Below are 23,752 nucleotides of genomic sequence, written 5' to 3' on the forward strand. Positions count from 1 at the left end.
TTGTGTTTTCACTTTATTAAGATCAGATTCTGCAGGTAAAACTGCAATAATAAGGTGACTTGACTTTGATTTGACTTGCCCAAGAAAAAATTACTTGAGACTTGCACATGTGTGACTTGGTCCCATCTCTGCTGTAAAATAACTACAACACCTACCGTTATTCTACGGTAATATTCTGTAATCCAAAAAAAACCGGCAATATACTGTTAAACTAAATAACAGTAGTTGCACTGTAAAATAACAGTAAAATACTGGCATCCCAGTATTTTACTTTTAAATTCTTTATAGTGTGTGAGGTGGAGGGTTTCATTTTCTCTTTCCCTAACCCCTGGGGTGTCAACGGGATTGTGAGGATGGAGGACACGGATGCGGACTTAAAAAGCAAAACTGGGTTTATTTACAAAAAAATAACAAAGTACAAACAAAAAACACGGCTAAGGCGGATTAAAAAAAACCAAACTGTGACGAAATAAACAAAGGACTTGGCATGGCATAGATAAATAAATACTTAACTTGGAACAAAGGGAAGCAAGGCAGGCAGGTCAGGTAGGTAAGGTAAGGCCACATGAATGGCAGGGTAAGCAAACAAAGGCAAAGATCCGACAAACTGAGAGGGGAGACTGGAAACTAAATAGGGAGTGAGAGTGATTGGGGACAAGGTGCAGCTGGTGGGGAATGACAGACAGGTGAGGGCCCGGGGAATGAACTAATTAACAGAGTGAGGGGAAAACCAATGACAGGACTAAAAACTCAAAATCAAGACATGAACTAAACACAAAAACGTAACAATAGAACTAAAAACATGAGTCCATGGGCGTGACATGGGGAACAGAGTATAAAGAATGCCAGTATTCCTTTAAAAATGCTGAAAATTAGAGTCAGCAAATCTGGGATGATGACAACAGTGTGTCATATTTTCATGGTTTAAAAAAAAGAAAAAAGCAACAGCAGCACTGCTTACAACACTGGTTGTAAAGCCAGTAATGGAGCTGTCATCCCTGGACTGAAATGCCACACATTTGAGGCTTTTTCCCCTCCTTTTTCCGTGTCTTCTCTCCCCTCGAACAGTCCTGTCTGCTGTCATAAACATGTTTTCTGTTGACGGAGTCATGTTCGCCTCGCTGAGCCGCTCCCATCCCCTTTTTCTCTGGCTGCGAAACTCGGAAACAACTTCCAATTAACTGGATAGGATCAGCGAGGTGTCCTGCCTGGCCGTGATAACATTATCCCACGTCACGCACTGCTGCCAGCGCCTGGATTATGAAATTAAAAAAAGAAAGAAAATGAAGAAGAAGAAGGAGAAGAAAGGGTGGTGGAGGGAAGATGGTTGGGTGCTGGTGGAAGGCGAGGAGGTGGGAAGGCCCCTGGGTACTGTCAGTAGTGATTGCATGGTATATTCGGCCCTGCAGAGGGAGTGTTATGTAAGGTTTTAAAGCCTTTCCACCATCACCAGAGCGGAGAAGTTCAGTGTGCTGGAGAGCCGCTTCAGCTTCAGGTCCGATGCTAACCGCCCACTGATGAGATGTTACGTAATGAGCGGCTGTTCTGGTCCCTGGTGTCTGAGGAGGATGTAACTGGAGGCAGGTAGCGGCGCTTCTCTGTTTCACTCGATAACACGGGGATGAGTTGTTCCCGTTCTTTCTCATCAAGGCTTCTCTGAGGTTGTGCTCCTGTTGTGTTGGAGAGAAGCTGTGTGGTTGCTTGTAGAGACTCGTTTGTATTGATTATGTCCCACCCATTTAACCACATTTCTCTCCGGTGTTCTGTAAAGAATGGAAGTTATCTCTTAAAGCTGAAATATCCCTGATTTCTAACACCGAATTATAAGTTTAATGTTCCAGAGATGGTAAACTGGATGTAGGTTAGAGGATTTTAAGTTTGGGTCGTCTCAGCAGCCTTGATTTATTGTTGTTTTCTTGGTAATAATACCTACATAACCTCTAGTAGTACAGTGGTTTTTGTTTCTATGATATTTTGGTCGGGGCATTTTAGAGGATTAAGTAATCTCAGTAGTAGTACACTGGAAAAAATCAAAGTCTTACCAAGTATATTTGTCTCATTTCTAGTCAAAATATCTCATTACACTTAATATAAGACACAACTGCCTAACAAGTACCATTGCAGCCAGATATAGGGACTTGTTTGAATACAATACATCTGGAATATCTTGTTAAATGAAAAAGTCTTGAAAACAAATTGTTTTGAGTCACATATCATTTGAAACAAGCTTTTTTTGACATTTGAAGAGGTTTTTAAGCTAATTTCAAGATCACTTTTAACTCAAAAGTCCTAAATATCACATCTTATTTCAAGAAATCTTGACAAGCCGATTTTCACTAGTTCCATTGGCAGATTTTTTTTGCTTATTTCAAGCAAAAACGTCTTTTATTTGTTGTTTTTCTTACTTATTGTTGGAGGGGCATTTTTTTCCAGTGTAGGTGCAGCTTCTATCATCAGTAGGATCTATCATTGCACTTTTTTCCTGGAAGGAGCTTTATTTTTCTTACATAAAACTTTCCTCACAAACATCTATCATGAGCTGCAGAAGTAAAACTCTTCCAGTCGAATCATTTAAGGAACTCTAAATGAAACAGCGAGGGTCTCAAACTCAGAACCTGCCATGCTTTGCCCAAAGGAGGGACCAGAGGGATAAATTGGTGCCCAGACAGATTGGACAGGGAACTATTGATCTCCCTTTCCTGGGTTGTACCTCATGAAAACCACTTTCATCACAGCATTTAGGGAATTTTGAAGAAACTTTCTGCAATTTTTCTGAACAGAATGACCTTCATGTCTGAAAGTAAACATGCATTACTGTTTATTTTCCTTTGACTGAGCAGATATGGATTACTTTGGTTGTTGAAGAGGCACAACTGGTGCTCTTATTAGGCGGGTAGAAACTCCATCCATTAACGTTAGACACCGCTTAACTGGAAACCAGTCCAGGTCATGACCTCACAAGGCTGGTTTAATCCTCAAACTTGTGGCAGCTTTGAGATAATTTGCAGTACAATCTGCAGCATCTTTGGGTTTTTTACTCAATAAATTGAAATATTCAGCCTAACTGAACTGAACTCTTCCATGTTTCTCTAAAAACTACTAGAGCTGGGCAACGATTAAAATGTTTTATCTAATTAATCACATGATTTCCCTGATTAATCACGATTAATCGCATTTGTACGCAAAATCCAAAAATGAATCCAAAAGTAGTGTATAGCTTTTAGCATTTAGTTTTATTTTAAATGTGCTGCCATATGAATGAAAGTGCCATAACATTTGTTGTGCAAACACACTTTTAACATCAGCATCTTTCTGTAGTTTTTATGTAGAAGCCTCGCTCCACTGTCTGTTTCCTTGAATGACTTGCTGCTATCAGTTGTGTGTTTTGCCTTTAAGTGATATTTTAGACTGGAACTACTACGCTGAGAAGACAATTCAACTTGGCTGTAAATACAGAAGTTTTCTTAAAATTTATTTTGAAATACGTGCTTTTATGTTGAAACAAGTAAAACAGGAAGTAGCGCCGGTTAGCTCCGTGAGCTTCACACCTGTAACGGTGATGTTACCTGCTAGTTTTTTGGTTTTTTTCATGCGTTAATGCGCGATAAAATATTTATCGGGATTAAATAATTAACAAGTTAACGCGATAATAACGAGTTAACTCGCCCAGCCCTAAAAACTACCAATACAACAGGAAAGGTTTCATGTCTGCTTTGTGAGATATGAGATCACAGATTATCAAACATCTACTGTCACAGACAATGTACGTGAAGGTTGGGATCTGAACGTCCTTATGGCATATGTGTGTGTGTGTGTGTTTGTGTGTTTGTGTGTGTGCTTTCCTTGCAGATGTCCTTGTCTGACAGCAGCATCTTTCCTTTATGCCATGAGTAAATCCTTGAGCCTGTTTCTGTAACGATAAGAGAAACGCTCTCCCGCCAGACCACAAGCACTGCAGGCATCATGCAACAGATGCATAAAAAAATCCATCATCCAGTTTGTGAGATACTTCCTGCAGCTGTCCTGGTGCAGACCACCCAACAGAAAACACCACATATCAATAAAATCCAGGAAAACTTGTTCTCTGCATGTTGAATATATTTCATTAATAAACTATGCACATTTTTGTGTTAATGTCCAGTAGACAAAGTGTAAAAAAAAAAACACCTAAATGTGTCCGTTGCATGTTGTCTTTAGTGTGAAGGAAGCAGCCTGGCTCAAAAGACAGAAAAAAGACATGAAATGAAACAGTGTTCACATCCAAGCAAGTACTACTAACTAATAATTAAAGTTTATTTATTAACTAAACTAGTGTTAGAAAATGATTCACACAAACACACGAGAAAAACCCAGCAGTGATTGGTTTAACAGGCAGCAGAGGATATATAGGGAACAATAAAAACACCACAAAACTCATTTTACAATCAAAGCATGTTTATATGACGCTAGAAAAAAAAAATGCTGTGTTAGTCGCGTCAAAACTGGATTTTTCATGTAAGTTAGTTAGTTTAACTGAAATTATACAAAATAGAGGCTCTTAATGCCGAACAAACGCCCAGAAAATGCTGTCAGGGTTCGAATTACTCGTGCTTAAAGCATTTCCAGGCTGTCGCTCTGCTCTAATAAAATCCTTATTTTATAACCACAGCCTCATCTGATGAAGTTCAAGTAACTTAAAGACCGCGTCTGTGCAGTGAGTTCAGCTGTACTTACATGCACCGTGAGTCCCCACAGAGAAAGTCAGAAGCAGCAGAATATCTCAAAGGTTTTCTCACAACTGGGACTGGGACAATGGTCCAATTAAATGGCCCAGTTTAGCTGTAAAAGTAGCTCCATTCATTTTTCCTTACTCCTAACTTCCTGTGTCACTTTGATGTTCAACATCTCCCTGAGTCGTGATGTTTACCTTCACCGTCTCATTACACTTCGGGCCTGGTGTTTATGAGGAAAATGGTGGAGGGCGCTAATATGCGGACGTTCATATGAAACACCACAAGAGCCCCGCAACACACTGTTTTCCACTTTGCTTTCACTTTTTTTTTACAACCTTTCCACTTGTTAATAGTTATGGAATGACAGTAAATTGTTGTGTCAATATGTTGCAATGGTAATTAACTCATTGGCTGCCAGCCATTTTCAGTTCAGAGTAGGGTTGCCAACTCCTTGGAAAAAAAATAAGGGACACCTCATTGGCAGGAACCTTCCTGGCGTGGTGAAATGATTTTTTAACTATTTGACTCGAATCTGAGTTGAATTAAATGCATTTTTTGAGTGATATAAACACATGAAAAACAAAAGTTTAAGCAGAAATGTACTTTATTACAAAATAACAAAATAAACTGAATAAAATAAATATCTTTTTTAAACAGAAATCTGTCTTAAACTTAAAACTGTATAAATAAATATAAAACAATAGATAGATAATAACAAAAGTGCAAACAGACTTGTAAACTTGCAAACATATTTAAAAATAGAACTTATGAACTTAATGCAATTTTGCTTGCGCAACTCAATGCTACTTTTTCCATCTGTACTTCCTCTGAGCTCTTGCTGCAGCAAGGAGCTGTTTGCCTTTGAGTGCCACAGAGTAAAACTCTGAGCAAGACATTTCAAAATTGAGGCTCACAATGAGCGGAGGAGTAAGGTCCGAGAACTTTAACGCAGCAGTGCCGGCGTCTGTGTCACTGTCACCATAGACATAGAACACGGTCACCCATGCTGCTTTGTTGTCTTCCGCCATCTTCTTCGCAGCTAGGCAACCTCGACCAATGAGATGAGCGGTATTCCGTATTGTCGTACTTCTTTATGAATGTGCTGTCAGCTCATTGGTCACAGAGCAGGAGCGGGCCAGGGAGAAGGTTTACCTTACATTTTCATATAAAGCGCCGTGTTATTCATTTATTCCACTGACATTTTATGGACGATTTTTTATTCTTACGATAATACGGGACAAAGTGCGTCCCTTTTCAGCTCAATACGGCACGCGTACATTTGTTTCTAAATACGGGACGATTCCGTTTTTCAAGGGACGGTTGGCAACCCTAGTTCAGAGAGACCCATACTGCCAAGTGTTTTACAGTATTTTGACTGATTTTCCAAGACCCACAGAAAAGTGTGTCTTATGACTATGTACACACCGAAATTACCAAACGAAAGAGTAGACTCTCTTCTTTCATCAGGAAAAAAAAGTTTGTTTCTACCATTTTCAGTCCTTTAGTAATAGACAGTAGAACATAGGTTGGTTTCACCAAAAACAGCTGTTTGACCAAAAAAACGGAGAAAACAAGCTTCTTCTTTTTTTGTGCAAAGTGGCACTGCTGCCACCTAGCGGGTAATTTTGCCAGTATATTCTCTGTTTAGTGTTTACAAGCCTAAGATTTAGTGACAAACTCCGCTAGATTGTCCCCCAGCCCGCTCCGTTAAAAAACGCAATTGACGTCTATAGACGTCTTTGGCAGTGAATGTTTTTTTTTTAAATTGACGTCTATAGACGTCAATGGCACCGAAAGAGTTAAGATGTATAAAAATATGGGTAACGCATTTAACTCGTTATGGGCCACAGAAACCATCATGTCGAAAACACTGATGATATGTGGCCATCTCACATTTATTCACCAGGGATTGTGACACCGTACGTTTTGAGTGGATAAATATACCAGTTGCATGTTTTCTGGTGAATTTAGTGGAAACTGGCAGAAGAAAATGTGTCACTAACCAGACAAACCTCAGTGAAAAGGACGTTGTGATGGAAATACAACAATTCTGTTTGTTTCACGTCATTTTGTGGCATTTGTATGAACTCGCCAACTCGCCCTCGTGTTGAAACTTGAGAGGATTCGATGGTGGTTTTCAAAACTTTCTTTGTCTGTGATTTGGTTGCCCCAAATGAACGCTCTTAATTCAGTTTGTTTTTTATGTGCCACCTCTAACAAACATCCTAACAGGGGGAAAAAAACAACTGGTTTAATTCAAGTCAAATTAGAAAAACCGCAATTCAATCCAATTATATCTAAATCATTCCAGTTCATATGAGAATAAGATGCATCTGTGTTATCAATTAAACAAAAGCCTGATGTGTTTTTTACATAACGAGCTCATGTTTTCTGAATTTAATGGTGTTTAAGTAGAAAGCCAAGCCTTCAAACCTCCCATCCATACTCACACAAATCTGTTCTGGCCTTTTAAAAGATGACTTCTTCTCTTCGGGTTGTTTCAGATTCTGGAAATGCTCAATTTATTTGCAGAGTATGAACACACACACACACACACGAGGTGAAGTGTGTAGATATTTCTTCCATTGTGTTTGAGCGGACATTTACATTCCTTTTAGTCAAATCTTCTGTGTGGACGTATGTGCTCATGTTTATGGAAATGAGGCGCTTCTCTCCCCGAAGCGCTCTGTCACAGATAAAAATGGATTGTGGTCCCGCTTGGCCTCGTCTCCCCTGTTACCTCCCAGAATAAGCTGCGCGGCTCAATCTGCCATCCCATCCCATTTCATCCCAACTCTGTTCAGCTCTGGCAAATATTGGCAGAGCAAAATAACACCGGGCATTCGGCATGAGAGGCAGGAGGGATCGGCTTCAAAATAGAAATGCTGCTTCTGTTTCGCCTGGGGCAACAAATGTAGAGGATTTCATCTCGGTAAACACCAGCGAGGTCAATCAAACCGATACAGAGAGGCAACAGTTAGTTCATACATCAGCAATCTGATTCAGTGTAATCATATTCCAGTTCAATTACAATCATTCTAATTCAGAATTATAGTATTTGTTGTATTCCAATTAAGAAAAAGTACCAACCAACACAATAAATCTTGAATTTGATTCAATCCCTGATCCTGAGCATACATGGAGCTGCTGGCAATGGTGGAGATGAAAAAAAAAAACTCCAGCAGAGCCAGACTCAGGAGGACGGCCATCTGTAGGGATCAATTATGGGGGTAAGAGTAGAGAAAAGAGACATCTATAACACTTTAACACCAGGTCAGAGATCCCTGCATGAAATAAATGCATAAATAGTTCATACATGGAGAAAAAAGCTTGTTGCAAGTCAAGTAACTAAAGGGATGTTTCCTGAGCCATCCCGAACTATAAGCTTTGTCCAAAAGGAAAGTTTTAAGCCTGATCTTCATGGTAGAGAGGGTGTCTGCTTCCTGAAGCCAAACTGGCAGCTGGTCCCACAGAGAGGGGCCTGATAACTGAAGGCTCTGCCTCCCAAACTGAGCAGCTGGTTCCACAGAGAGGGGCCTGATAACTGAAGGCTCTGCCTCCCAAACTGGGCAGCTGGTTCCACAGAGCGGGGCCTGATAACTGAAGGCTCTGCCTCTCAAACTGGCAGCTGGTTCCACAGAGAGGGGCCTGATAACTGAAGGCTCTGCCTCCCAAACTGGCAGCTGGTTCCACAGAGAGGGGCCTGATAACCGAAGGCTCTGCCTCCCAAACTGGCAGCTGGTTCCACAGAGAGGGGCCTGATAACTGAAGGCTCTGCCTCCCAAACTGGCAGCTGGTTCCACAGAGAGGGGCCTGATAACTGAAGGCTCTGCCTCCCAAACTGGCAGCTGGTTCCACAGAGAGGGGCCTGATAACTGAAGGCTCTGCCTCCCAAACTGGCAGCTGGTTCCACAGAGAGGGCCTGATAACTGAAGGCTCTGCCTCCCAAACTGGCAGCTGGTTCCACAGAGAGGGGCCTGATAACTGAAGGCTCTGCCTCCCAAACTGAGCAGCTGGTTCCACAGAGAGGGGCCTGATAACTGAAGGCTCTGCCTCCCAAACTGGCAGCTGGTTCCACAGAGAGGGGCCTGATAACTGAAGGCTCTGCCTCCCAAACTGGCAGCTGGTTCCACAGAGAGGGGCCTGATAACTGAAGGCTCTGCCTCCCAAACTGGCTGCTGGTTCCACAGAGAGGGGCCTGATAACTGAAGGCTCTGCCTCCCAAACTGGCAGCTGGTTCCACAGAGAGGGGCCTTATAACTGAAGGCTCTGCCTCCCAAACTGGCAGCTGGTTCCACAGAGAGGGGCCTGATAACTGAAGGCTCTGCCTCTCAAACTGGCAGCTGGTTCCACAGAGAGGGGCCTGATAACTGAAGGCTCTGCTTTCAGAAACTCTGGGAACCACAAAGTGAACCTGCAGTCTGAGAGCAAAGTGCTCTGCTGGGAAAATATCCAACTGTGAGATCTTTAAGATGTGATGGAGCTCGGTCATTAAGAGCTTTATATGTGAGGAGAAGGATCTTAAATTCTATTAATGTGTGTCATTCAGTATCACTTTAGCATTTTTAAAATATCTACAATAATAACAAAGAATAATTACAGTCCAAATAAACTAGATTGTAAGACTTGTGGAGAAGTAGATTTACGACCTTTTAGAGCAGATTAGATCAAATACAAACTTTAAATGTTACTGCTGACTGTGTCTGAATTCTCTCTGGATTTTTACATGTATTTTACTAACAGAAATGCTGCTCTGGAAGTTCTTTTGATGACTGTAAACACCACATCATAAATTAATGCAGCTAAATAATATATAAAATATATATCACAGAAAAAGGTCTCAGTATTAGTAATAGATACACAAGATGTCTTCATCTGTAATTTCAACATTTGCATTTTGTCAAGTTCTCAAATACTGAGTCTGTCTTTTTATAGATTAATTGGGGATGTAATTGTAGACTCCCTGCTCAGTAAGAAAAATGGATTAATGTTTAGAATCATAAATATTCAGTGGGCAGCTCCGTGCAAAAGTCCTGATCCAGCCCTCATTTCTTCTAATCTTTTAAAGTGGTCGTGATCAATAGATTTCCAGCTTTCTGAAGGTCTTTCAAAGTGTTTCTTTGGACTTTGGCTGCTTTTTCACTCTTTTTCAGTCCAGTTCCTGAACCTATTTTCAGAGAAAAGTGTTTTTTCTTTGTTTGTTAAGCCACTTCTCATCATTTGAAGCAGGAAAAAGGCTCCTAACTCAAAGGATGAAACAGCCGTTTTAAACTGGATCTTTAGGCACTTTGTTCCCAGCAGCCTGTCACAGAGACACATCATTTGTTCCCGTTTCTTTAGCTGCATCTGTGAAAAATAGTTTCATAGTTTCAACTTTTTTGTACATTTACGTTAAAAACTGCTTTCAGTTACCAAAAGAGTCAAATTAATATATGAAATTCAGTTTTTAAAAAATCGTAAACCCAAAATAATGAATGTTATCACGTCTAAAAGTAGAAAAGTAGGAAAAAAACAGACAATAATAAGAATTATATGTTATATGTTATTCAACATCAAGAAAAAGTAAATAAGATTCAATTTAAAGCTTAAAAAAGGAATATAAGATATAATCTAATGACTAATTATGGAACAATTAATATAAATGAAATGATTAAACTGTTTTATGCCACCAGAAATGAATAATCTAGAAGCTCTTTGTGGGTTTTAGACTGGAATTAAGATTTGTTCCCATTTCTTTAGCTGCATGTGTGAAAAACAGCAAAGATAACACAGTGTGACAGACAGAAAACAGGATTTCTGCAGCAACAAGGTGATTCCCAAAGAGCTGTTAGCTGAAAACTTGGCATATCTCAGCATGGTGTGCAGTGTGTCCTTAAAACATTTGAGGAAACTGGACAAGTGGAGGACAGAAGAAGAAGTGTCAGGCCTAAAGAACTATCTCCAGCAGATGAACAGGATCTGAAAGTGATGTCCTTAAGAAAGAGGAAAACATCCAGCAAAGACCTGACACAGGAGCTGAGAGATGCATCTGGACCTTCAGCTGATCCATCTGCTGTTGGCCCAAGCCTCATCAGAAATGGGCTCCATGGAAGGGTGGCTGTCAGGAAGCCGTTCTTAAGGAAGGGAAACAGGGAGGAAAGGCTGAGCTGTGCCAAAGGACACAAGAAGTGGACTGAAAAACAGCGTAGAAATAATTTGCGTTTTCCTGGCAATGTGTAAAGAAATGAGGGGTAGCTCAAGACTTGTGCTTGGAAAGGAAAGTCCTGTTACATAATGCTCAGTCTTTTGTTATTTCTGTCCAGCAGAGAGAAGCTGAAGACGCACGGCAGTACAACAGAAGAAGAAGAAGAAGAAGAAAGTGAGAAGGATCCGAGACATCTTCAGGCTTGGTGGCTACATGCTCAGTGATCTTTGACTTTAAGAAGCACATCTGTAATAAACCGCAGGAGCCATGGATTTTGTAATGAAGCAAGCTTTAGGCGGTAAGTACTCGATTTCACTTCCTCTGTGAATATATTTGAGCTGTAGATATTATCTGTGGACAACAGGGATGTCCTGTGAATGTATATTATTATAGTCGGGGCATCCCTTGGTCATGTTTGCCCATTTTGGCCGCATGTGGACATCCGCATTAATGACGACGCTTAAATCAGGCAGACCAACAAGAACCCTTGTTACCATAAAAGCGGAAGCAACAAATTGGCCTTCTGCAAACATAGAGGCTGCCCAGCGCGCTGACACTAATCTGTTTGCTCCTCCACTTGACTGGTCAACTGGACGTAATCCGGAGAACCAAACTGGAGGCTCGTTTCTCGCGCTTCAATCCATGTCTTTGGCTCTGTTCTTATTAAACTGTAGCAGACACAATTTAATCCATTTAACGACCTCCCATCTGAAAGCCTTCTCAGTTATATGTAGATGATGGGCTTTTAAACATTCCCTCATTAAAGGGATAGTTCGCCTCTTTTGACATGAAGCTGTATGACATCCCGTATCAGCAACATCATTTATGAACATCTTCTTACCCCCTGCTGCGTCCTGTGAGCAGAGTTCCAGCCTCGTTTTGGTGTTGATGAAGGTAGTCCGGCTAGTTGGCTGGGGTTTAAAAAATAAAGCGTTTTGCTTCTCAAAACAATATGCGTTCAACAGAGTAATACATTTGCATCACAAAATCGTTCTCCAGGAAAAAGTCAGACCTCACAATCGCTTGGCAGGGGGTAAGAAAATGTTCATAAATGATATTGCACTGGAAAAAATGCCCCTCCAAAAATAAGTAAGAAAAACAACCAATAAAAGACGTTTTTGCTTGAAATAAGCAAAAAAATCTGCCAATGGAACTAGTGAAAATCGGCTTGTCAAGATTTCTTGAAATAAGATGTGATATTTAGGACTTTTGAGATAAAAGTGATCTTGAAATTAGCTTAAAAACCTCTTCAAATGTCAAAAAAAGCTTGTTTCATATGATATGTGCCTAAAACTATTTGTTTTCAAGACTTTTTCATTTAACAAGATATTCCAGATGTATTGTCTTCAAACAAGTCCCTATATCTGGCTGAAATAGCACTTGTTAGGCAGTTGTGTCTCATATTAAGTGTAATGAGATATTTTGACTAGAAATGAGACAAATATACTTGGTAAGACTTTGATTTTTTTCCATTGTGCTAATATGGGATGTCATACAGTTTCATGTCAAAATAGGCGAACTATCCCTTTAAGAGTCGTAGAGGTTACCTGTGTGCCACTTGGTGAAAGGATTTAAGGTGCAAGTGGCTGTGAAACTATCTTGGGAACAATCTTATTCCAAGGCTACAACAACTTATAAACCTGATGATAACTGAGGGTCTTCATGAACTTCTTTCTTGTGTGCTGCTCGAGCTCCAACTACATTTATTCCCCATGACTGGGAAGAACTAGAACTAGACATGAAGGCATCTGATTGTTTTTTTTGGATTGGTCAGACTGGGCCACAAAATGATCGTATATATGACACAAAAAACTAACTGGATATTATGTAAGTTCTGTTTAGACAGCCACAGCTCCTCATCTGGCTTCTCATTCACACCTCGTGGCCTCCATATTGATCCAGGTTGGACTCATTCACCAAGAGAAATATAAAAACGGGCTGTGAGAATCCGGGGCCTCCGGGGCCAGGAAGTCATGCCTCTTTAAATCAGCCCTCTCTTCTAATTTCATCAGCTCACTGACCAGCAGCCAGAGTGAAATGCAATTTCTTCCTCTGCAGCTCAGCCTGCCCTCAGTCTTCCTCCTCTCTCCCAGCACTCATTAATGTGGCCCCCTCTCTGCCCATGTTGCTTTAAACCTATTAGTTCTTCTTCATGGCTCCGCTATTGTCACATAACTGTCTTTTTTTCCCCCTCCCCATCCCGTCAGTGCTCCATCGAAAAAGCCACGCCCCCACAAACTTGAACACCCATCTGATGGTGGGACTCAGCCGTCAGTTTGAATATGAATTACTAATATTGAATTTTTACAGCATCAAAATCAGACTTTGAATCTGAAAAACTAACAGTGTAAAAAAAAATCAATTTCTAAAAACAAAAATCAGTGTAAAAAAATTCAACATCTAAAAAAAATTCAGCGTAAAAAAATTAAGTGGAAAAAAATTCAGTGGTAATAAATTAAACTTCAAAAAATTCAGTGGAAAAAGAACCAGACTCAACATCCGGGTAAATAGGGAGAAGCAATCGATCCCTGTCACAATTCATCCAACGGCAGCCAATCGAGTTACGAACGCTCCATTGGACAGATCAGCCATGTCCACCAACGCGGGTGATGCTGCTTCGGTGAGTGAGTTTACTTTATTTGCCGTTTGTGTTAGTAAAATTGAGTAATAGATATTACTCAATATATATTGAGCTTATCTGCCCAATGGGGCGTAACTTGATTGGCTGCCGTTGGATGAATTGAGACAGGGATCGATTGCTTCTCCCTGGTTACCCGGATGTTGAGTTCTTTTTCCACTGAATTTTTTTAAGTAGAATTTTTTTCCATTGAATTTTTTGAAGTCTAATTTTTTTCCATTTAATTTTTTGAAGTTGAAATTTTTTACACTGAATTTTTTAGAAATTGATTTTTTTTTTTTACACTGTTAGTTTTTCAAATTCAAAGTCTGATTTTGATGCTGTAAAAATTCAATATTAGTAATTCATGAAGGCATCTGATTGGTTCTTTGTCCTCGGCCCGAGGAGTTTGGATTGGTCAGCTTTTCGTCAGTCCTGCAGCTGCCACAGAGGTCTGATTATTTTTGGCCCTTTTTCTAAATACATCATGTATAGATTCCTCTCAGGATAGACGGACCATTTCACCCAGTATTACAAAATGTGTTTCTGAACAGGATTACCAACCGTGCCTTTAAGTCTGGAACGTAGCTGCCAACTTGCTTTTGTTTGGATCAACTGTAGCCGTGCAACAGTTCGTTTGGTCTTAATTATCTTTTCTGGTATTATGAACAATATTTCGATAACAGTTATCATGGAATATGTGCTTATCCATACGCTGATAAGTTCAACGAAGTCCTCCTCTGAGGCCTTGGCTCAAGAGTATGAGCGGTTGAACTCCAGCTTTAAGACCGCTGGAAAAAATGCCCCTCCAAAAACAAGTAAGAAAAACAACAAATAAAAGATGTTTTTGCTTGAAATAAGCAAATAAATCTGCCAATGGAACTAGTGAAAATCGGCTTGTCAAGATTTCTTGAAATAAGATGTGATATTTAGGACTTTTGAGTTAAAAGTGATCTTGAAATTAGCTTAAAAACCTCTTCAAATGTAAAAAAAAAAGCTTGTTTCATATGATATGTGACTCAAAACAATTTGTTTTCAAGACTTTTTCATTTAACAAGATATTCCAGATGTATTGTCTTCAAACAAGTCCCTATATCTGGCTGAAATAGTGCTTGTTAGGCAGTTGTGTCTTATATTAATTGTAATGAGATATTTGGACTAGAACTAAGACAAATATACTTGGTAAGACTTTGATTTTTTCCAGTGTGGTTTCATTCTGCAGCTTCAGCAGTCCGTGTGCTGATCTGAGGATCTGAACCTTACAAGCCTTCCTAATTTAAATGGACAGATGTACGATATGAGCAGCCGTGCTGATGTATCACTGCCGTTAACTCCATATTCATGAATGGCGCCAGTCTGTGGGTGAACTTTTGTTTTATTCATCCCAGAAAGCTTTTCCACAGTCATCTGGACATTTATTTTCTCCTGTTATAACGAGGGAAAAGGAATTTAAAAGAGTTTTAATTCATAATGCAGCTGATCAACCTTCACTTGGAGGTGTTATTCTTCTTCAGTGTGTCTGACTGGAACTCTAAATGTGTGGAATATATCAGCTTTCCGAGCAGTTCAGGGTGATTTGAAACCTGAATGAATACAAAACGAGTAACTTCTGTAATTAATTTACTGTAAAATCTCTTGCAGTTTTACCTTCGACCATCTATCTCAACTACCCATCCATTTATTTATCCCCCGCCTCTTTATCCATTAGGTTCCGCACATGATTAACCACCACAGTTGTACAACTTTCCGCTCCACTGCTCCTCTTTTCTGTTCGTTGTATCCCCGTTTTCCCCTGGACTTTTTCTTTCCCTCTCTCCTCCCGTGATTAGTCAAATCTGTGGCTGTAAACTCCTCTCCTTCGCTCGCTTTCCATCCCTCCATCCTTGCATCTCCCCTCTTTCCTTTCACACAGCAGAGCACATCCCGTCCTTCACTCTGAATTTTAATAGGTAATTAAACGAGCTCTGTCAACCCTGCACTCCAGCAACCCCTTCCATCCTTCCATCAATCCCGAGTTAAAGGTCATAATTTACCTCCCGTAGCCGTGCCGTCAGGTGCACGTGACCTTTTCTCCTTGAACAAATGGCCCTTTCTTTACTGACATATTAGGAATACATGCAGGCAGGTGAGGTAAAACCACTGATTATCACATCTCTACATTCCTTCGTGCTTTTATTTCTGTGTTTATTACAGTCGTTCGGTAAATTAGCAGAAACACACCAACACACTTTCAGCTTATGGGAAACACGAGTTAAAAACTGGAGTTTTCTTTCCATGATTCAGCTTCACTGCGACTCCTGTGAGTAAAACTGTTGGTTTGATTTATCAAATCACATTTATTTGTAGCACATTTCATATACAAAACAGTTCAAAGTACTTTACATAAAATAAAAGCATTGCAGCAGGGAGTGCAAGAAGCATTGAAAATACATAAAAGAATATAAAGAGAAACTAATAAAATAATTTAAATGAATTTACACTGGAAAAAACCTAAATCTTACCAAGTATATTTGTTTCATTGAGTATCTCATTACACTTAATGTAAGACACAACTGCCTAACAGGCACCATTTCAGCCAGATATAGGGACTTGTTTGAAGACAATACATCTGGAATATCTTGTTAAATGAAAAAGTCTTCAAAACAAATTGTTTTGAGTCATATTTCATATGAAACAAGCTTTTTTTGACATTTGAAGAGGTTTTCAAGCTAATTTCAAGATCACTTTTATCTCAAAAGTCCCAAATATCACATCTTATTTCAAGAAAGCCGTTTTCCTAGCCTGGAAAACCAGCGCCAACTGCTGGACGGCAAAATGTTTTGCCTGCGGTTGGGTCTGGCCTCGAACCACTTTTCATTTTGAAAATACTGCCCTGAATCTGGCAGACGGCAACTAAACCAATCACAACGCAGAGATGTGTTTTGAATCAACGCGGGCGGGGCAGAGGGTTCTGGTGCGGGGTTTTGAGGGAGTGACGACAGAGCAGTGCGACGTTGGGCAGTGGAAGCGAACATAGACAGCGAAAGCACAACAAGAAAGATGGCGGCGGCAATGGAACAGCGCTCGTTTGATTCAGCCTTGGCATCAGTTTTGGAAGAGTCCCCTCCCACCAAAGCTTTCTGTCGCGCTTACTACGTCACAGTCAGTTGCGCTGATTGGTCAGAGCGTTGGCCTATAGGCACAGACACGGTTTGAAAGACAACGGGTTGTGCTCATCAACAATGTTCCGTTGTATCCATTGATCGGAGCCAGACTAAATTAGACATCCAATCCATTTAGGCTGGTTTATCAGGCTACCGTTTTCCACTAGTTCCATTGGCAGATTTTTTTGCTTATTTCAAGCAAAAACGTGTTGTATTTGTTGTTTTTTTAACTTATTTTTGGAGGGGCATTTTTTCCAGTGTAAAAATTAGCAACAGTCCAGATAAGTTCAAAGATATCGTGCAGATTTCATGCATAGACACATGAGAACAGAAATGTCTTTAACCTGGATTTAAAAATGTCTCCATTTGGTGAAAGTTTAATCTCCACTGGCAGTTTGTTCCACTTGTTTGCAGCATAACAGCTAAATGCTGCTTCTCCATGTTTAGTCTGGACTCTGGACTGGACCAGCTGACCTGAGTCCTTGGATCTAAGAGCTCTGCTGGCTTTATATTCTCTGAACAGATCACAGATTGTAAACCATCAGCAGGCTTTTAAAATCTATTCTGTGACCGACTGGAAGCCAGAGTAAAGATTTTAAAGCTGCTGTGATGTGTTCAGATCTCTTAGTCCGGGTTAAAACTCCAGCAGCAGCGTTCTGGATGAGCTGCAGATGTTTAATGCTCTTTTTGGGAAGTCCAGTTAAAACAGCGTTACAGTGATGGAGTCTGCTGGAGATGAATGCATGGAGGAGTTTCTCCTGGTCTGTTTGGGAGAGGAAACCTTTAATTCTGTTGATGTTTCTGAGATGGTAAAAAGCTGCCTTGGTTTATCTCTGCAGTGAAACAACAACAACAACAAAAAACTCAATCTGCAACGTTAAAGCTTAAAGATTTTGATCAGAAATGTGTCATTAATGCTCATGATCTGATGGAATCCCAGCAGTGTCTCATCAGTGTTGTTTACTACATCACCGTGCTGCTTTTTCTGCCTTTTGTCAGGATATCAAAGCTGTGCCGTCGGCGCCTTTTCTCATAAAGACTCTCAGATAAAAGATAACGTTGAGTTAATCTCTGAAGAATCGGCGTGACCCGATCGTGACCAGGTGGGCCTAGCTTCCTGTTTAATTTCCTGTGCAGATGAGCGGGCGAGGACACGCTTTGTGTTCTTCAGTTGGAGCTCAGCAGTTTCTGTGAGCATGCCATTCTGCATGGTGCCCAAACTTCTGATCGATGCTGCGCATTTTTAGCCGTTCCAGACTCTCGTGTGACTTATGGGGGTGTATTTTGGCAATGGAGGTGATACGTTATTTAAATTAGCTCATTTTTCAAACCCCTTCACCCAGCAGCGCTGCCATCCATCTGTCTGGCTGGAGGAGGAGTCCGGGTGCACTGCTCGTATCCCCGATTTCGACTCCCTCTTCTCACTTTCTCTACAATTCTTCAGCTCAGGCTTTTCTCTGTTCGGTCTTTGCACCTGTTTATCCTGAATATGCATTTCAGTCTCAAAATATCTAATGGTTACTGGGCCAAAACACAGAATGTTTTTTACGTTTTTTTAGCTGATCACGTTTGTACACTGGAAAAAATGCCCCTCCAACAATAAGTAAGAAAAACAACAAATACAAGACGTTTTTGCTTGAAATAAGCAAAAAAATCTGCCAATGGAACTAGTGAAAATCGGCTTGTCCAGATTTCTTGAAATAAAATGTGATATTTAGGACTTTTGAGATAAAAGTGATCTTGAAATTAGCTTAAAAAACTCTTCAAATGTCATAAAAAGCTTGTTTCATATAATATGTGATTCAAAACAATTTGTTTTCAAGACTTTTTCATTTAACAAGATATTCAAGATGTATCGTCTTCAAACAAGTCCCTATATCTGGCTGAAATGGTACTTGTTAGGCAGCTGTGTCTTATATTAAGTGTAATGAGATATTTTGACTAGAAATGAGACAAATATACCAGTGTATCCAGTGTAAGCTTAGAAAATTGAGCTTATTAACCAGCTGGGAGTCAAATATTGCCATTTTATCAGATACCTTCACATCTCTGTGATACACACCAACAATATTAAACTCAGGCGGTGAATTCAGGAAACGTTATTCTGGTCTGTGAAAATCAAATACTAATGTTCTCATACAAGTGGCTGGAAGGACGGCGGAGGAAAGTCACAGGACTCATAAACACGAGAGCATGTGGTCCTGAACACCGTGATCTGGAAGAACATCATCTGAAAAGAGCAGGCAGAATTCCTTTAGCCATTTTGTATCGTAGACAGTCTTAAATTGGTCTTCATCAGCTTTTATCTTAGTTTATCTTTAACTCTGAGCTGCTGAGTCTCGATCTCGACTTCCTTCCTGCTGCGAAGTCGAGAAATATATTTACAAAAATAACCTGAAAGAACTAGGGCTGGACGAGTTAACTCGTTATTATCGCGTTAACGCATTAATTATTTAACGGCGATAAATATTTTATCGCGCATTAATGCAGGTTTTATTATCTATTTTATCTTATTTTTTCAAATAAAAATAAAAGTCTTTTGCTCACAGGCTTTTATTTTGTAAAAGTCTGTTGCTGTCTGCTGCGGAACAGGAAAAGAAAGTAATCGGCGGATCCACCAAACATGGAGAAGGGTACGGAACTTTTACTCGGCCATTTTCATGTTAAAGTTCTTCCAGACGGCGGAGTCGACAGAACCAAAGTCATCTGTAAACACTGCCAAGTTGAATTGTCTTCTCAGCGTAGTAGTTCCAGTCTAAAATATCACTTAAAGGCAAAACACACAACTGATAGCAGCAAGTCATTCAAGGAAACAGACAGTGGAGCGAGGCTTCTACATAAAAACTACAGAAAGATGCTGATGTTAAAAGTGTGTTTGCACAACAAATGTTATGGCACTTTCATTCATATGGCAGCACATTTAAAATAAAGCTAAATGCTAAAAGCTATACACTACTTTTGGATTCATTTTTGGATTTTGCGTACAAATGCAATTAATCGTGATTAATCAGGGAAATCATGTGATTAATTAGATTAAACATTTTAATCGTTGCCCAGCCCTAGAAAGAACATTTTCAAAGTTGAATAACATTGCAAAGTGTTAGTGCTCATACCGGATAATGGTTTCAGCTGGAGAAACTATGAAGTATTTTCTAAAATCTGTGGACACTGAAAGGTTAAACAATAGTTTAAACACGAATCAACATTAAATGTTTGAAAGAGAAAATGATGCATTTTCTCAGAGGAGGAAAATGTGTTTGGCATTTCTGTGAAGCACAAGCTGTTGTTCATGATAACATGATTTAATACTTTTACAATAAACATTCTTCAAAGGCTGTGGACAACAGAGGCATCATTTATTCTACCTGTCAGATAAGTTCACTCATCTTTCTCCACAGAATTTACATCAGAATGTGTTTCTGTTGTGTCTCTTTATCACCTTTTTTCTTCTCTTTCTGCTCTCTGATAGCAGAAATCAGCCATTCAGATACCGGTTTGCACTTTCAGAGAAATAAGAGGTGACATCCTCGAGTTTAAAGGGGAACTCCGGGGCATTTGAAGCGCAATCCCATTGCTAGAGGTTGTCAAATACTGACAGTAGGACACAGACAGGTGCAAATCGGCGCTCCCTGTGTGGCGATAGCGCTGTTTGCGCAGCCTGTCATGCGAGGCTAATACGTGGTGGCTAGGGGGCAACTGCTAACCCTTCCACGTAATATAGTAGTATTTAAAACATTACAACAATATTACTGGGCTTGTATTGTAATGTTTTAAATACTTGAACGCAGTTTTTCTAGAGAAGATAATTGCTTTGTAGATAGGATTATCGTCCGTTGACTCTTTTGGGCTTTCACATGCGCGAGCGAACCAATAACCGGTGAGTGACATGCTGTTTATAAAGTTGTTTTGTAACGTCCCCATGCCAGTAATGTGAGAACCATGCATATGGTTTTGATGGTAAGGCTTGTGACTTTATTGTCGGATGGTTTATAAAGTGGTGTGACGTTTCTGCAGTGTGCAAGTTGTTGTTTTACGTGGAAGGGTTAGCACTTGCCCCTTAGTCACCACGTATTAGCCTCGCATGACATGCTGTGCGGACAGAGCGATCTCCACACAGGGAGCGCAGATACGCACCAGTCTGTGTCCTACTATCAGTATTTGACAACCTCTAGCAATGGGATTGCGCTTCAAATGCCCCGGAGTTTTCCTTTAAGAGACGTTTCTTTCACTGATGAGACTATACCACTTATTTAACCTTTTCTTAACCCTGCAGGTGTGCTGAGCATGCTCAGTACAGTGCTCTGTTACTGTCAACACCGATTTTATAGTACGAGGCTAATAAAATACCAAATATATTGGTGGTAATAGAGCGAAAATAGAAGAAGATAGAATTTCATGGACTCTATTGCCCAGCGTCTGCCAGTTAAAGTAGAGCCGCAGTGGAACCATCTCTGATTTTATTATTATTATTATTATTATTATTATAACCTTTATTTAACCAGGAAGATCCCATTGAGATTAAGAACCTCTTTTTCAAGTGAGACCTGGCCAAGACAGGCAGCAGCAAATACAAAACACAGTTACGAATTACACAAATAAAAACACAAACAAATGAAAGAAATTAAATTGAATTAATAAGCAGATTATGAAAAACAAGTACATGTAGTGGAGTCGGCCTCAAATGTCCTCAGTTTGGATTTGAAGGCACTCAAAGAGATTAACCCTGTTAGTTTCCAGTCCTTCTGCAACATATTCCATGCTAGAGGTGCAGAGTAGCCAAAAGTCTTTTTACCCAATTCAGGACGGGAACAGAAAGCAACACGTAGTCTTGAGAACGGAAGAAGTAAGGACCAGCACCTCTCTGTGCAATTAGGGAACAAATATAGGAAGGCAGTAGACCAAGTAATGCCTTATACACTGGAAAAAATCTAAATCTTACCAAGTATATTTGTCTCATTGAGTATCTCATTACACTTAATATAAGACACAACTGCCTAACAAGTACTATTTCAGCCAGATATAGGGACTTGTTTGAAGACAATACATCTAGAATATCTTGTTAAGTGAAAAAGTCTTGAAAAACATCTTGTTTTGAGTCATATTTCACATGAAACAAGCTTTTTTTTACATTTGAAGAGGTTTTTAAGCTAATTTCAAGATCACTTTTACCTCAAAAGTCCCAAATATCACATTTTATTTCAAAAAATCTTGACAAGCCGATTTTCACTAGTTCCATTGGCAGATTTTTTTTTGCTTATTTCAAGCAAAAACGTCTTTTATTTGTTGTTTTTTTTTACTTATTATTGCATGTTCCTCAGCATCTGTAACGAGTTTGGCTCTTCTGGCTGAGAAATGTTGAAATTACACGATTTTGTGTAGCGTTTGTTGCTTTTTACAGTTTTTAAACTGAGACGAAACTAAGATCTTCTCACATCTTTCGGGGCTCCATGATATATTGAAATAGCACGAAGAAGATCAGCTGTTTAGGACAAGGGAAAGATCCCTGTTTGGTGTGAAACAAATGCACCGGAAAGATATCTAGTCAAAATATCTCATTAGACATAATATAAGACACAACATGTACTATTTCAGCAAGATATAGGGACTTGTTTTAAGACATCTTGAATCTTGTTTTGAGTCATATTTCACATGAAACAAGCTTTTTTTTTCACACTTGAATAGGTTTTTAAGCTAATTTCAAGATCACTTTTAACTGAAAAGTCCTAAATATCACATCTTATTTCAAGAAATCTTGACAAGCCCATTTTCACTCGTTCAATTGGCAGATTTTTTTGCTTTTTTCAAGCAAAAACGTCTTGTATTTGTTGTTTTTTTACTTATTTTTGGAGGGGCATTTTTTTCCAGTGTATATAAAAGAATACCAATGACTGAGTCTTCGGGTGGCCAAAGCAGCCCATCCAACTCGAGTGTATAACTCACAGCGGTGTGTCAATGGTTTACAGTTAGTGATGAACCTCAGACAGGCATGATAGACCGTCTCAACCATGTACAGACATTTAGTAGAAGCATTCATGAATAAAAAATCTCCATAATCCAACACAGGTAAAAAGGTAGCAGCAACAAGTCTTTTTTTTTTTCCATTAAAAGAAAAGCACGTCTCATTTCGAAAATAAAAACCCAGTTTTAACCTCAGCTTCTTCACAAGTTTCTCTATACGATGGGCATCTTCACCTCTCCTTATGCAGAGCTTTTGCACATTAAAACCCTTGTTGCCCCAAAGACATGACACATGGAACACAAGTGACTGAATGCAAAGTGAAGACTGGGGCCGTTTCAGCACTTAGCCTCGAATCGTCCACCTCGGTCTGCGGAGTGGAAATCTGTAAAATGTCCTCTAATGGAACAGAGAGTTTTAATGCAACAGAGGAAAAAAGATGAATGGTAATAGAGGAAGTGTTTTGTAGAGGACAAACAGAAGGACAGATTGATGAAACACATGAAGGTTAAAGGCTCCAAATGGTGAAAACACAATGCGTAGACTCTGGAGAGCTGAGTTACAATAATAACCCCATTAAACCTTTTGTGCTCTAATGTTTTGTCGAGATCACTTTGGTCCTGAAGCTTTGTTTGTTCAGTGGTTTTCAAACAGCAGTTTAGTTCATTCCTGTGTTTTCAGCCACTCCCGATGCAGCTGTTTGTTTGTGGATCAAATGGATTTCCAAGTATTTAGGAGCCCAGAAGATGATTTTTTTTGGGGGGGCGTTTTTACACCACCTGAACTCATGGGTTAAGTCAATAAATTTGTGAAATAGGACGAAGGTTTTCCTTTCAACAGTGTGAAAACAAACAGCTTAGTTCGTTGTTGATACATTGTTTTTACTTCAGCTATTCATCTGTACACTGCAAAAAAGCCAGCTTTCAAAAACAGGAAACAAAGTAACAAAAAGTAGGTGTATTTTGCTTAAAAATAGCAAAATTATCTGCCAATGGAAGAAGAAAATGTGGCTTGTCAAGATTTTTCAAAACAAGTAAAAATATCTAATCTCAATTAAACCACAAATACCTTAGAATTAGTGTATTTTAACTAATAACAAGTACATTTTTCTTGATTCTAATTAAATACACGTGGTCTATT

General features: G+C 39.6%; 1 protein-coding gene across 2 annotated transcripts in view; it reads left to right on the top strand.

The window, feature by feature from the left end:
* LOC142398038 (complexin-2) overlaps positions 1–23,752 on the top strand; it is a 78,425-nt gene that overhangs the window by 42,950 nt on the left and 11,723 nt on the right. The window contains exon 2 of one of the 2 annotated variants that reach the window (XM_075481994.1): positions 11,015–11,194. In XM_075481994.1, the coding sequence (XP_075338109.1) occupies positions 11,164–11,194 (31 nt within the window). In that variant the 5' untranslated portion in view covers positions 11,015–11,163. The remainder of the gene's footprint in view (positions 1–11,014; positions 11,195–23,752) is intronic. The other variant, XM_075481996.1, reaches the window with a different exon arrangement.

The sequence above is a fragment of the Odontesthes bonariensis genome, chromosome 13 (genome assembly GCF_027942865.1).
Source record: "Odontesthes bonariensis isolate fOdoBon6 chromosome 13, fOdoBon6.hap1, whole genome shotgun sequence".
NCBI classification, from domain to species: domain Eukaryota; kingdom Metazoa; phylum Chordata; class Actinopteri; order Atheriniformes; family Atherinopsidae; genus Odontesthes; species Odontesthes bonariensis.